The sequence below is a fragment of the Lytechinus variegatus genome, chromosome 8 (assembly GCF_018143015.1).
Source record: "Lytechinus variegatus isolate NC3 chromosome 8, Lvar_3.0, whole genome shotgun sequence".
NCBI classification, from domain to species: Eukaryota; Metazoa; Echinodermata; class Echinoidea; order Temnopleuroida; family Toxopneustidae; genus Lytechinus; species Lytechinus variegatus.
The window spans coordinates 12,380,957-12,396,918 of record NC_054747.1 but is presented as its reverse complement, the minus strand read 5'-3'; the positions used below and the strand labels follow the sequence as shown (position 1 = coordinate 12,396,918).

The window sequence follows — 15,962 nt, the reverse complement described above, 5'->3', positions numbered from 1 at the left end:
TACTGTGTCTTTACATCCTCTGGCATCTACTTCATTCAAGTTTCTTTTACTTGTTCAAGTCACCAAACGTGAAAAATAACAAAACATGATGTATTTTTTTTTTTGGGGGGGCATGTTATCCTAAACAAAAGGCAACGCCGATCTAACATATCCAACGCTGCTTCAATAGTTAAATGTAACTTGAAAAAACGTTAAAAAATCATTAAACGCGAATGTAATACCACCGAAAGAAAATTTAAGCCCTTTCATGAAAATGATACGTAATGAGAGTTATGGTGCAAGTCATTTTAGATATAAATGTTCATCATAATACCGTTAGGCTTGTTACCACTTCTATTATATTCTGGAGAAAAATTGGGCATCTCATGAAAATGGAAACAAAAGAAACCTCATGTAAATGTTAGTATCATTTGCATGAATTAAATTATAATCTCAATAATTCCTAATTTTATAGTCACTAGACACTGCGGATGCATAACAAAAAAAAATTACAAACAACTTCAGATCATTCAGTATGATCTATTAACAAATCGAAAATATGAAATTTAAAAAACTTGTCATTAGATTATATTAAACTGTTAACTTTTAAAACTGGCGAAATGGAAGCATCACAGAATATGAAGGGTATTTAAAATTTGTATTCCTTACATCTTAACTGTAACATGCTTAATCGAAAATCATTTTAAAAGACGAAAAGGACCTATTTTTGGTAGGACTAGGTCTATTCGTTGATCATGCAGGATTGGACCAAGAGCCAGAAGGAGTCTGCTGCCCGGGAGCTGGAACCCACGGCGCCTCCTCTTTGGATCCGAGACGCCAGCTCGCACTTCGGGATGCCCCGAGAACTCTCTCGCAGTTCGAATTGATCCACGAAGTCCTGGAAGGCATTGCGACTGCACACGACATCGGCCTTGCATTCACCGTAACCTATGAAGAGCGACGTAACGGGAAAGGAGGAGATTTATTCAATTTGAGCTCGAAGAGTAATGTTTAGTGTTTTAGCTTTCAAACACCAGATTTGGAAATTTTGTGATTTTTTTTTTTGGGGGGACAGGTGGGGAGCCCCTGCCCCCACTCCAGGACTAATGCAGAAAAAAGCAATACAAAGAAGAGGTCGTGGTTTTAGTGAAGAAAAGGGCGAAGAACTTAAAATGGAATATGATAAAAAAGACAACCTTGGTTAAGATATCAGCTTTGATACAAAGTGTTCAAAGTTCATTGACCCTACAAGACATTTGATCATAATTATACGACCCGAAACTCGTGCAAAACAATCACCAATACTTGTTTGTTTTTCATGCAATACAACCCTTTACATTAGACGCTATGATAACATTACAAATCTTAACCTTGATTAAGATTTCAATGATATTAATTATGCAAACTAAAACTCGTGCAAAACGAGCATTGATACTTAATCATCCTTACATGTATGTTACGTCCTGTAAGTTTCATGAAATTAGATCAATATATCTCCAAAGCAATAATTACATTAAAAAAATCACTTTGGTGATGATTTCAATTTCGATACCCCAAATATTGGCAAGTTCATTCACCTTTATGAACTTTGTCCTTGTTCATGTGACCTGAAACTCATACAAGATGAACAGTACTGCATGAAATCCTTGCGCCCAAGTATCGTGAAATACGTGTAGGACAATATAGGGCCTACTTTCTATTAAGTAATGATGGCACTTCAAAGACCTTGCTTAAGACTCCAAAGTTGACGACGTCGCCGCGAAGCTCCCGCCGCCGGAAAACGGGGCCAACACTCTCGCCTTGCTAAGAAGGCAAGACAAAATCACAGAATCACAACTTACAAATGATAAAATTCTCTGTTTTAGTATTAAGATTTCACTCGTCACAATTCCAAGGCTTTCAAACTTCATCATGCCTTTGCCGTAGATGGCGTAGTTGCCAAAACTGCGTTGACAGCACTGAACTAGAAATACGTATTTCTGGTTCAGTGGTGGACAGTGCAGAAGTGTGTAGCTTCGAAAGTGAAAAACTGATACTGATTTCAAAATATGAAACGGACTCAACGCTGCATTTCATCAGCATTTTAATTCTATAAGTTGTGAGGGAAATGTCATACAAAGAGCTGCGATTGATGTGATCAACCACAACTATGGAAAGCCAACAACATCTAAAATGCATGTTTTTTGAAAAAAAAATCTAGATATTCTACATATTCATAACTTAAAATTCTTTTTCTACAAAATCAATGTGCTTCTGTCTGTTTACAAAGAACAATGTGTAAAATTAAAATATTATGATTTTGGTTGATTTCCATGCAGTTTGTGCTAATCGGATCAATCGTAACTCTTTGTAAGACGGGTCCCAGATCTGAAAACTTTCTGGTAACGTGTCAGATAAAAAAGGGACTTGTCAGATATTTTGATTGTAATATCCGACATATCCTTTCAGGGGAGCGTTTTATCAATATTTTCATCCGTCAAGTTGTCAGATCTGACATCTTTTCAGGATTTTGATTGGCTGAGAGGCATTATTCCTATGGTAACTGTCGGATAAAATGGGACTTGTCAGATAAAACGTCTGACAAGTCTTTTCATGAACCCCCCCGGAAACGCTCCCCAGGGCCCTGTCTTTCAAAGAGTTGCGAGTGATCCGATCAACCACAACTGTATGGAAATCCATCCATATACCATCATTTTTTTCTTCAGGAAATTTGCACAATCTCCTTAGCATGCTTAGTGAGCAAAGAGAATCACACTGAATCTTCAAGAGAGCGATGAGTGTATGAATACAATATATCTATTGAAAATATTTTGAACAAATTTGCATTTCAGGTGTTGACGTTGCTGGCCATCCATAGTTGTGCTTGATTAGATCAATCGCAACTCTTTGTAAGACGGGGCTCAGGCATGTCAGGGGCCTGTTGCAGAAAGTGTTGCGTATAAACGCAATCCAAAAAAAAACAATCGCAAGTCCCAAATGCGCACTGTTGATTGGTTGAAAATCAAGTTGCGCATGATTTTTAAAGTTACGATTGATTGGAACTCTTTCTGCGACGGGCCCCAGGTGAGCTGATTTAATTTCCTTGCATGTATTGGATGGGTTTTTTCATCCTGAACATATATATAGTAAATAGTGGTAGTAAAATACGAGCTGTGATTGGCTGGATTGGTACCACGTGACCTCCCTTCAAAAAGTTATATTGTACATATGTACAATATAACTTTCGATTTTTGGATGGCAAAACCCGTGTTAAATGAATGGGGAGAATATCGATTAATTTGTTTTCAATCGATATATTTGTATATCGATTTCCCAAAGTAGCATTTTTATAATTTCCGATAGCAGATAGAAATACAAATTTACGTGGTTTAACCCCTTGCAGCAGACGACAAATTGAACATCGTGTTCAATTGGAATTTCACAAATATAAGGTAAGAAGAACGTATGCCATCTAGATCTAGACTATGGTAAAATCCATGACGGGGGGCTTAGATTGATGGATCTATTTACTATAATAAATAGTGAACTTCTATCATACAATATTACTGGACTATATGAACTCCAAATATAAAATTATCCCTCGTGCAAGCCTATTTCACCTCGGCCTTCGGCCTCGGTGAAATAAACCTGCACTCGGGATAATTTTATATTTGTCGTACATATAATCCAGTATATTGTACAATAGATTGTACACTATTTATATAATATAACTTACTCATTGCAGCTCTAGGGGACATGAAAGATTCTTCAATGTTGAATGGTCCACATCCTTCATCCCCGGAACAAGAACAGCCCCGTGTCTTCTCACAGATACACCGTAGGCAGTAATCAGACACTGTTCAGAGGAAAAAAAACATATCCAATTAGATCTGCATGTGAATATTTTATTTGGACTCTATCTAAGGCCTATAGACAAGAAAGAGTTGATCATTACTGTTTCGCCACTTACTATGCTGAGCTAGTAGAATATAAGCAGGAAAAAAATGTTTAAAAACTCTTTAAAAAAGATGGATATGGGTTGTCTAGTACGGAATAATATAGATGTGCATGTGTAGATATAATAAGAGTCGAATGTATAGCAGGGGTGGATTCAGGATTGTCCGGGGCCTCATCCCTGAAAAAAATCCAGGACCCCCCCAAAAAAAGGGGGGCATCAAATTGTATCAAGTTATTTCCACTCATTCACGGGTGTGTGGAAGATACAAATAAATTGACGCAATATCATTCCTTCGCCACAGCTCCTAGAGGAACGGATTTCCATTGGTTGAGTGATATGAGAGAGCTATACAAGCGCGTTTCTAATTGGACATTGATTAAAATATAGGTGTGTCTTACAGAGATAAAATAAAGATAAATTGTTCTCAGAATACCAGTTCGGAAAGATTTTAAGGGTATTTTATGTCACTGATTTTAACGGAGATAAAATATTTTATTTTATATGAGATGATAAAATGGATCTCAGAATACTACCCCAGGTCATGGACGTTAGTCTGGCCGCAGGTACTTTTGATGAAGTAAATACTATCTAGCTTTACTGAAAATCAGCCGATCTTTAATGATTATGTTTCAAATAAATTCTATTGATTGATATATTTTTTAGTAGAAGTGGTATGACATTTAATCTAACCTTCTTAGAACAGTGACTTGTCATATAGGCCTACTGCTGGACAAAAGTCTTGTCGCAATTTACAAATCTTTCAGGCTGAATCAACAAACTTCGTTTCTGATATCATATCAACATCAAACTGACTGCAACACTGGAAATTTACTCTTAAGTAGCTGCTGTGACTACTTTTTGCATGTTCGGCCTTGATAACAATTGCAATACGACGGTCTGGGAGGAAGTCGTACGGTCAGTAGTGTAGGCATCATGGGAGCATTTCATCAACATTTACGTCCGACAACATGTCAGCTCTGACATCTTTCCTTGATTGTGATAGGCTGAGAGGCACTGTTACCATAGTAAATGTCAGATAAAAGAGTACTTGTCGGATAAAACGTCTGACAAGTCCTTTCATGAAACGCTCTCAGGAATGGCATCGAAGGCGGCCTCAGAAGCGACCCCCCCCCCACATTTTTGGCTTCGATTTTCATGTAGTCCTTCATTGTGTTCCATCAATGCTTGATAATGTTCATATCTGGAGACTATGCTGGCCAATTAATCTTCTTGAACCTTAGAAATTTCTTCAGTAGGTGGAAGTAGAAGTGCGACAAGGAGCTCTGTCCTGCAGGAAAAATCTGCCCTTTCTTGTAGGTTGGAATGTAGCTGGAAGTCAGAATATATTGATGATGCTGTCAAGTCAATGTTCTCATCTACTCTGCATCTATCTTTCTTGCACCACCATATCTGATGTAGTCCCACACCATTATTTTCCCATCTCCAAATTTGACGGTCGTCTGGGTGTTCCTCGGACGGGTATACTACTTGGTCGGCGGCAGTGCTGACGACGTTTGGGATGTGTGTAAATGGAGGAATCATGATTTTTTTTCCTTTATTTACTTCCTTCCTTTTCTTTTTTTCCTGTATATCCCCCCTATTTCCTTCCCTTCTTTCTTCTGTTCGTTCACTTTTCTTTATTTCTTTCTGTTTTTCTCTTCTTTTCTTTCGTTTTTTCCCTCGACTTTCTCTCCCGGAGGGGCCACTTACATTGATGAGTGGATACCATGCGCGACCAAAAAAACACGTAAAAAGGATGTCTTTTTCACGATAGGGCACGTTACGTACGTAACGTGATAAGGGTGTCAAAAACACAAAAATAATGAAAAAAGGGTATCTGATTTCGCTAAGAAAATGACGTGTTTAGGGTCGAATTTGCGGGGATGATAAAACAAAATTAAAATGTTTTATAAAAGGATGTCCTTTTGCCCCAACACTTCGTGTTTAGAGTCCACAATTTGCGCGAGGTGTAGAAGGTGGGGTCGTACTAAACCAAATAAGGTAAAGCCGACGACCGAAGGACCCGTTACAATAAAACATTCCTGTACTTGTTTAGGGGTTCATTTGCCAAGAGAATCGTTTTGTTTCCAATACTTGCTTGTTAAGGGCATAGGCGGCGGAAGCGGGGGGGACGTGTCCCCCCTAAAAAATAGTTTGAAACCCTTTTTTTTTCTTGTCAACTTTTTTTCCTGCGTCCCCCCTAAATTCACGTGGACCCCCCTGAAACGTGTGTTGTCCCCCCCCCCCTATAATTTAGGTTGATGACCTTTTTTTTTTTTTTTTTTTTTGCTTGTCAAAATTTTTTTGGGTTAGCAACTCATAAAATTTAGGTTCAAAATCTTTTTTGGGGGCGCTTGTCAAATTTTTTACCTGTGTCCATCCCAAAATTTCAGGTGGACACCCCCTAAATTTTCTGGCTTCCGCCGCCAATGGTTAAGGGTAGGGTTTCACACGCCAATACTTGTTAAGGGGTGCATTTTCAGAATATGGAAATTACGTGTTTAGGGTGCTTTTTGAGACCCCATGGTCGCGCATGGTATCCACTCGTGAATGGAAGTGGCCCCCCGGGCTTTCTCTTGTACTTTCCTGCATTTTTTGTTTAGTTTCTTTCCTTAATTCTTTTTCTTTCCTACTTTCATTCATTCTTTAATTGTTTCTATCCTTTCCTTATCCCCTATTTTCTTAGTTTTCTTTTTTTATTTATTTTTCTTTCCTGCATTCCTTCATTCTTTTATTCATTCTTTCTTTTATTTTTTCTCTTTTTCTTCGTTTCTTTTCTTCATATTTTTCTTCATGTTCTCTCTACCTTCTTTCCTCCCCTTCATCTTTCTACTATACTTTCCTTCATTCTTCTGTTCATACTTTCTTTTTTCTCTTTTCCTTCCTTTCTTTCCTTCTTTTTCTTTAATTTCTCTCTTCGTTCTATCCTCCCCCTCATCTTTCTCCCATACTTTCCTTCATTCTCTACTTGATTCTTTTCTTTGGCCAGACATGAAATGAAGATGGTCCTGAGAGTCACTCATTAGTTGTTGAGATGAAACAGACTGTAATCTGGATCAGTTTTACAAACTCTGATTCTGAATAAGTTTTGGAGCTAGCCTAGGCCAGGGGAAGCATGCAGAATAATTTCACAAGATTAGGCCTAAATACGATCCGAATATCAGCCCTCGAACTAGATCTAACGTTAGTCCGTTGTTGGATTACTTTTTAGGTCTACCTTGGCTTCGGCAGTGCGGAGTGATCAAAACTTGATTAAAATGTTCTACCATGTCTACGGTAGGCCTAAGTTTAGTTATAGGCGAGGCCTTTTTTAAGGCATATAGTTATACTTATAGACCCAAATTAACGTTAGATCTAACACTTAGTTAACAGCATAAGCATAACCTTACTGCGGCAGTCCGAACACTGTCTGAAGACGTGTCGAGGTCCCCGGGCGGGGCAAAGCATAACCATAAATATTAAACTTACACGATGCTGATGTATTGCTGCTCCACATCGCAACGATGAAAATGGTTAACAATAAGATCCTTATTTGTGATGCCATGATTGCCACAGATCTTTCGATGAACTTCTAAATTCTAGACGAACAGCAGCTGCAAATCCAAACTCCGCAAGCGTTAATTTTAATTTTTTAAGCAAGTTGATAAAATAAGGCAAATGTCGAGTTAGGCGCTCGCGGCTTTCATGGCTCTAGTGTCTTTATAGCGCGTAAGCGGTGCGTACGCAATCGATAAACGCGCACCAGCGCTTAGCTAGAGATAATCATTTAGGCCCTATCATAAAAAAGGTAAACAAAGAAGTACTTGAAAGAGGTAGCAAATTAGACTCAGATTGTATCCATATGTGACTCAAAAGATGAACATTATAATGGGGCATTGGATATCATTTGATCATTTTGATCTATCAATCAGTCGATAGAGCCTTTCAACGATTTCTTCATTTTATTTAGAGCTATGTTTTGGGCTTTCTGTGGGAATGTGTGAGGAAAACTGATTTTTCCTAAACAAACATAGACACTCTCTCGCGTATTAATATGCTAATCAATGGTGCGCGTGCATGCGCTCGCGCTCTAGATTGATAAAAAAAGGGAGCTTCTTCTTCTTCTTCTTCTGTATCCTTCCTCCGCTGTATCGGAGATCCGCAGTTTGATACTGCATTAATGGTAGCGTTACATATTTTGACGTGAGAGTAAGGTAGATCGAGAGAGGTGAATCTTATGCAAGAAATTTAAGACAAGTAGGTTAAGGTCGTTTCTGGAGGAATCTGCTAATTCGACGTCAGGTAGAAACAGGACGGAAGCGGTAAATTGTTGAGGTTCTTGATCATTGAAATACACAGAAAAATACTGCAGTTCCTCGTCTTCTTTTATTAAGTGTAGAAGTGTTTTCCTGTGTGTGCTAAACGCTGGGCATTCTCCAACAAAATGTACAACGCTTTCCACTTCGGAGTGGCAGAACTTGCAGGACGTTGTGGTACTTTGATTCAGAGAGAATAATCTTCTATTCGTTGGGTATGTACTGCAGGATAATTGAGCTCTGATGGATATAGCTTCCCTCAAGAGAGGGCTGGAGACTTGCTTTGGGTAATAATTCTTTTTATTACGTTGGGTCATGCCCGACCATAGACTTAGAGAAGATTTTTTAGCAACTGCAATTTCAAGGGCTGCATAGTGTTGTTTATAAATTTTTCCCATTGCTAGCTTCTTCCATACTTTATATGGAATGCGCTCTCTAAGGATGTTAGTGAGACTTGGAAGCTCATAACTATTGAGAATTTTTATCCAGCGTCTTACCAATGGTGTATTGTTTGCTATACCATTCAATAGGATTCTTCTTTCAGTGCGCTCGTCTGAAAGGCTTGCATATTGCCCAAGTAAGAGAAGAATTTCATAGTCGATTCGCTTATCCATTGGAAGGATATCTAGCAATAAATAAACAATTTCGTCAGCCGCACTCCTTGGCAAACCAAGCACTCTTTTAAAAAGAAAAGATTGAGCCTTGTTCAGACGGGACAGCATGTAGTTGGTAAGTTGGATAATCTGAATCCCATATAGCATTCTTGGTATGCAGAACATTTTCCAAAGATGAGTACATATTGGTGGCAGCAGGCGTAGAGTTCCTTGCTTTGTTCCAGTAAGCGAGAAGAAGGTGTTATATCCCTTTGATATGATGTCATTGGTGTGATCAATATTACAATTGCTTTTTATTATGCCAAGGTGTGGGTGCTCTCTGCTTTCCTTGATCGTCATTCCTCCCATTTTCCACTCGATTGAACTTACACTGGTTGATGTTTTTTTGTTTATTACTACTACGGCACTTTTTTGTGGATTAATTTTATATCTCCAGGCACAGGAATAATTGAAGGTGAGGTCCAGCATTGATTGGAGTTCACGAGGGCATGTACTGATAAGAGCAACGTCATCTGCTAGTACTATCACTCCCATGTAGCAACCGTTAATAGAGCATCCTAGACAAGCATTCCTTAGTGATTTGATCAGGCCATCGATGAAGACTGTATATAAGGTGGGAGAGAGCACACTTCCCTGTTTTACACCTTGAAGGATTTGAAAAGGAGAGCTGACTTTTCCTTCCCACATGACTCTACTGGTACTACCATTGTAGAATTCTTCCAGTGTAGATAACAGAGATTCATGGAGGCCTAGGTTTTGAAGCTTAGAAAATAGGCCTTTATGCCAAACGATGTCAAATGCTTTCTGTGCATCAAGAAGAGCAAGATATGTTGTGCATTTCTTGACAGAGTTCAGTTGGATTATTAATTCCAGTGAGGATGCAGTAAGGAGGCAAGATTTGCCTTTCTGGAATCCAAATTGTAACTGGTCTGGGACATCATTTATTGCAAGTGGAATTTCTAGTTGAGATTTGATGAGCATTTCCAAAACTTTACCAATTGTTGAAGAAACTGTTATGCCTCGGTAGTTAGAAGGATCTTTAACATCTTTTCCTTTTCCTTTGTGAACTGGGACTATAAGGCCGGACTTCAAAGGTTCAGGAATATACTTTAGGGATATACATCGATTGAAGAGGGCGAGGAGTAATTTCCGAGCTATTGGGCCAAGATATATAAGATGCTCAGGAGATATATTATCAGGTCATGCAAGCTGCTAGCTCCGTAATTACCGTCCGAGCGAGAAAGGGCGAGAGCGAGCGATGTTTGCTTACCGATTGCAACTTGATCTATCTAGCCTACAGTCTAATTCATAAATTAGAACGTTGCAAGACTCGTGTGGTAGAAATGGGAAAAGTTTCATTGTTAGTTATTGTTATTTTTGCCTGCTTTGGATTTTCACTTGGGAAGGTTTCGTCAAAAGGTAAGGTTTAAGTGCCATTAATGGCCCAATGAATCTCGGCTGGCTGTGCATGACGTAGGAGGGGGGGGGGGGGGTGTCCGGTCACGTCTTCGGATTAAACAAAAACTGTGCATTGATCATTGATTAGTGCTAATCATCATCAATATTTGTTCTACATAATATTGTCTAACATTTTGTACTAAAACATTTAAGAGATTTGAATTGTGAACTTTTTCAATTGGCTGTTTAAATCGACTGTCCGGATACACAACCTGTCCGGACACCTAACAACTTTTCTTCTCTTGGGGAGGGAGGGGGTGCGCATACATTCCGTAAATTGGAGTGAAAGTGCGCACCCCGTGGAACCCACGCCATGAAATATAGTGTGTCCGGACGATCAATTTTAAAAAGTCATTTGGAAAAAATACAAGCGAAGTTTCCTCAATTTTTAGTACAAAATGTTAGGAAATAGAACAAAATTAAGATGATTACAAGTATTGAATTCATATTTTTAGTGTAATCCAAGGACGAAAAAAGAAGGCTTCATAAAGATAAACTATCCGTATATACACCCGACCCCCCATCCTATAATGATAAAAAAGGACCAAAATGCGCCTTTCGGAGTGATGATCCCAAGGTTTTGTTTTGTTTTGTTTTTTTCTCAATTTGGGGATGAAAGCCAGCGGGACAAAATTCTGATTAAAACCCATACCAGTTGAAGGTCTCGTTGTAGGGTCTAATTGCTGATCGGGTCCAGTCGCGAAATCTTTGATTCTCGGTAACAAGTCTAACAAGTTCACATCTTTGAAAGATCATTTTATGTTCAATGATCCATGCATCTGGTTGGTCGAAAGTAGCTCCAGGGCAGGAGTGGATCCGGAATTTTCCAAAGGGGTAGGGGGCACATATTTTGGAAGAAAAATTGACAAGCAAAAAAGAAAAACGTTTTAACCAAATATTAAGGATACTTCGTAGCCGAAAAAAAAATGACAAGCGAAAAAAATGTCTTCACTTACAAACATGACAAAAGAAGGGGGAACACTTAGCCTGCTTTAATGGCATTTTTACAATACAAATTTAGATTTTGCTTCTCAAAAGGGCACCGGTGTGCTCCACCCCCCCCCCCCCCCACTGGATCCGCCAGTGCTCCATGGGAGCGTTTTATCAAAAAGTTTGTCCGACAAGTTGTCAGATCTGACATCTTTCCTTGATTCTGATTGGATGAGAAGCACGGTTACCACGGTGACTGACGGATAAACGTCCGACAAATCCTTTAATGAAACGCTCCCCTGTGGCCTGTTACACCGTGCAAAGCTTAGCAATGATCGTAGAACATTTTTCTACAATTTATTCCATTGGCTACAATGTACAATCAATTGTAGAAATGAAGCATATACGATCAATCGCTAACCTCTGTGTTACGGGACCTAGGCCTCCCAACCTATAAGGGTGTGTCGGTTACCACGGGCAATGGTCGTAGTTAGCATGAAAGTTAGCTGAGATCCTTAGATGTTTATAAAAATGTTGTTATTTTTCTGTGATGTTTGCAAATGCCATATTCTTTTAACGCGATATAAGTGATCTTAATATGTTTATTCCCAACAACAGGTAAATACCAACCGGTTCCAGCCAACTGTATCCGATGTATTTGTGAAGCCGAGTCGGGTTGTAAACCGCCCTATCCGTCATGCCACAAGGAGTACACCTATCTTCCATGTGGCCCGCTCGGTATCTCTTATGTCCAATGGGAAGAGGCTCTGGAGCTGAACAAAACTATTGGCAAATGTAAGATGATAATGCCGATGTTGCCAGAGCAAGAGTCTATTATTTCAAGGTTGAACACCCGAGTATACCGGTTGCCAGTTTTAAAAAGACTTAAAAACTATTGTGACTTTGTCACTTTCATAGAAACCAGGGAAGCGTTTCATTAACATTTCTGTCTGACAAGTTGTCAGATCGGACAACCTTCCTTGATTCTGATTGGCCGAGAAGCACTGTTACTATGACAACTCTCGGATAATAGGACTTGTCAGATGAAGATCCGACAAATCCTTCATTAAATGCTCCCCCGTTTGGCAAAGTTTCTGCAGTTGTAACGTTATGAAACGGGCCCCAGAAATTGGATTGGATTTCAAACATAACGTGAAAAATAATAATGTTGTTTTTAAATAGAAAACTTTAATAGGCAGGAGATGATCAAGAAACATTGTGTGAGCTTCTATGCTGCTTGGTCGAAGTTTTAACATTTTTTTAAAATATCCATCCAATTTGCTGAAATTAGGTCCAATATACAATTCAAGTCTTTTTTCAAGAACAAGCGAAGGAAAGCAAATAATGTTAACAGACGTTTCTTATCTTTCAAATTTCAAACCGACAGCTTTCGAGGAATGCGCCTCAAAAAGGAAATGCAGCGAGAGGATCTTCCAGGCGTACATGGCCAAGCACAAGCCGAAGAATATACGATACTCCGATAGCAAAGGGCTCTGCGAGTACTACTCTAAGGTCCACAAAGGCGGCCCTGAGGGACCCCGCCTGGCGCCTACCAAAGCCTTTTGGGATAAAGTGGCGTCATGTTTGGATAGGCTTGAATTGAACCATGCTGAACTCTGAATATTGCGTTATCACCTTCGTTTAGTGGTTATCAGGCTTGATACTATATGGCGAGTCACTACATCTCAGGGATGGAGTGATCATAGAAGAATATGCCGGTAATAGGTCTTCAAAAGTGACGAAAATAAATTGAGGAATTTCCTCTGCTTAGAAAAATATAAAGATTCCACACTGTTTTTCTTGTTCCGTAAGCCTAAAAAAGCAAAAAAAAACAACAATACAAAACAGGAATTATATTATCGATCATACTTTATAGGCCTATGCACAGGCTTACATCAAGTTAATGCTGATATTTTCACTTACCCTTTAATGTAACTCTTATTTCATATTTGAAAGATTATACTTAAAAAAAACATGGAAACATGGTAAAAGGGAGCATTGTTGAGTCTTATATAGGTGGGTGGCATCTAATTGCAGAAATTCAAATTTCTACAAAATTATCGATTTTGCAATAGAGATTTACAATGACCGGGGGGGGGGGGGGTTGCAAGAAATATTTGCAATCAATTGCAAATTTCAGATTCAAATTTTCAAGCGGCATTCTTTTTGTTAAATAAGACGATTGTGCAAATTTCCAGTCGGGAATGGATGGATTTCCAAGCAGTTAAAATTGATTGGATCGTACGTAGCTCTTTGTAACACGGGGCCCAGGTAGCTCTTTTGCCAAATATGTCGGATCCCCTCATTCATTTGGCTCATTACGCCATTAAGGTATGTATTATGTACGCCATTATTTACACCCTGGGCCGGGGGTGGGGTTATATGTATCACTGTACACACGTGTGGCAAAATTATTTCCAAACATCCCCTGAACGATGTTTTTCTCTGTGTGTAAAATAACTCTCTTTTGCCAGCTTCATTAACACATTTTTGGCCACTAAACAAGTTGTCGCCGGAATGACCACTAAACAAGTTTTCTCTTCTTGCTAACAATAAATTCAAATATAGACAAAACTATATTAATGGGTATTGCATACCTCCCCCCCCCCCAGTGCAATAAAGAACCTGAACACGTTTTAGAAACGAGGAGGAAAAAAGCCCCGGGGAAAAAATATACCCTAAACACGTGCTAACGACTCCTCTATGTGTAGTGTTATAGCGCCAGCTTGTGGCGGTTGACGTGTTGACGATACATGTAATGTGAACAATTATTAATGCAGCGCCATGTCAATTAAATCATGATGTCCCGATAATAAATGGTAGGCACTTAAGGGAAGTTCACCCTGAAGGAAAGTTTGTTGTTAAAATAGAAGAAAAAAATGAATAAACATATTGGTGAAGGTTTAAGGAAATTCCATTAAAGATTAAGAAAGTAATTAGAATTTTAACTTTGGATTTGTGACGTCATAAACAAGCAGCTACACCATAAGTAAATATAAAATACATAAATTTTATTTTTTGAAAAGTTCAGGATGACCTATTTTGCTTTCTTTTAACAAACGGGTGTGAAACGATTTGTTTGTTGCTATACTATATAAAGTTAGGCCTACAATAAAACCCATTTTAAATTTACTGAGAAAATGATATTTCATAATTTTTTAGCATTATGATGAAGGAAAGGTGCTCGCATAATATGATGTCACAAATCAAATAATTACAATTATAAAAACTTCTTTATTCCTTGATGGATTTTCCTTAAACCTTCGGCAATATTTTTTTATTATTATTTTGTCTGCTATATTTACATAAACTTTTGTCAGGGTGAACTTCCCTTTTAATCAAATTGTGATCGTTGTGTCGTTTCCTACAGTCGCTAGGTAAACACGAAACGGGAACCGTGCAGGGTCATGCATGGACAATGGTACAACTTTTATCAACTTGTCTGATCATTGTGATCGGTATGATACAGCATGACAATATTGTGAAAGACGGGATTGCAGTCACAGAACATTAATTTATTCCCCCGCACAGTATTTACTGGTACAAATTTACTGGGAGAGCTTTGTCTTTGCAATCATGGCTGACGAGCAACAGGTAAAAGTTGCACTTTGGTGCATTCCAAGGTCTAGATGTCAGGGAAGAAAAAGTCGTCGAAAAACAACTCTGGTGATAACGAGGAGACAAATGAGAGCTATTTTCTATCATTGATCAAGAATGAGCTAGGGAAACTTTCCAATTCCTTGAGTGCTAAGTTGACCGTCTTGGAGAAGTCTATCGACAGTGTACGAGAGGGACAAAATAGCATTGTGAACTCGCTGTCGTTCCTCAACGAGAAATTTGAGGAAATGAAGTTGAAGGCCGAGAAGATTGAAAAGGAGAACAGAGAACTAAAGGAGCAGAATATCTGTCTTCAGAAGAGATTCAGTGAATTGACCTTCCAGCTTAACGATCTTGACCAGTACCACAGGAGGGTCAACTTGGAGGTGGCAGGTGTACCAGAACGACAGGGCGAGGTTCCTGAAAGGATCGTACTTAATATCGCGAAACACATCAGCCCTGAGCTTGCAGCATCCGACTTCGATGTGGTTCATCGGCTGGGTTCCAAACGCCAAGCTGATAACAAAGCCCGCCCAATCATCGTGCGATTCACCACAAGACGAGCTCGGAACATCATGTATGATGGGAGAAGGAAACTGAAGACCCTCTCCACAAAGGATCTAGGATACAACAGCGATGGCAAGATCTACCTCAATGAAAACTTGATCGCTTCCACTAAGGAACTAATGAAAGATGTCAACAAGGCCCGCCGAGATGCCGGATACAAGTTCCTGTGGACCCAGAATGGCCGAATCTATGTAAGGAAGGATGAGAAGTGTCAACCCATCATCATTCATTCCAGAGAGGACTTTTCTAAGCTGTAGAAGGACTATCCATGTTATTCCATTTTCCAGTATTCTTTTCATTTCTTATGAAATTCTCGTCACAAAAATTTTCGCATCGATCAATATCTGTGTTATTTTCCGTGGTATATTTTGCATTTTTTCACTGCCCTTTCAATAATTTTTCAATACCAAGCATTTCATGGAGGTCATTTTACTTATTTTTGTGTGCAAATATTCTTCACCGACCGTTAATAATTGTATTTGATAATCTTTATTTTGTTAACTATTACTACTGCATTATTTTTCCAGCTCGAATTTGGGGTCATGTTGGTATCAAATCTAAAAGATGCTTTACATGCTCAGCTTA

At 38.9% G+C, this 15,962-nt stretch overlaps 3 protein-coding genes across 3 annotated transcripts; 2 read left to right on the top strand and 1 right to left on the bottom strand.

Moving 5' to 3' along the window:
- On the bottom strand, positions 1–7,589 carry LOC121420714 (lysozyme 2-like). The gene is made up of 3 exons (XM_041615371.1): positions 7,385–7,589; positions 3,695–3,814; positions 1–927 (listed from the first exon to the last, which is right to left on the bottom strand). The coding sequence occupies exons 1-3, from the start codon at positions 7,458–7,460 to the stop codon at positions 722–724; spliced, it is 402 nt and encodes a 133-aa protein (XP_041471305.1). The 5' UTR covers positions 7,461–7,589; the 3' UTR covers positions 1–721.
- A 2,579-nt stretch (positions 7,590–10,168) lies between these two features.
- Positions 10,169–12,833, top strand: LOC121420658 (lysozyme-like). The gene is made up of 3 exons (XM_041615322.1): positions 10,169–10,244; positions 11,832–12,008; positions 12,601–12,833. Exons 1-3 carry the CDS (start codon positions 10,169–10,171, stop codon positions 12,831–12,833), a joined length of 486 nt encoding a protein of 161 aa, XP_041471256.1.
- Positions 12,834–14,842: 2,009 nt separating this feature from the next.
- Positions 14,843–15,634, top strand: LOC121420657. The gene has a single exon (XM_041615321.1). It carries the CDS (start codon positions 14,843–14,845, stop codon positions 15,632–15,634), a length of 792 nt encoding a protein of 263 aa, XP_041471255.1.
- The last annotated feature ends 328 nt before the right edge of the window (positions 15,635–15,962 follow it).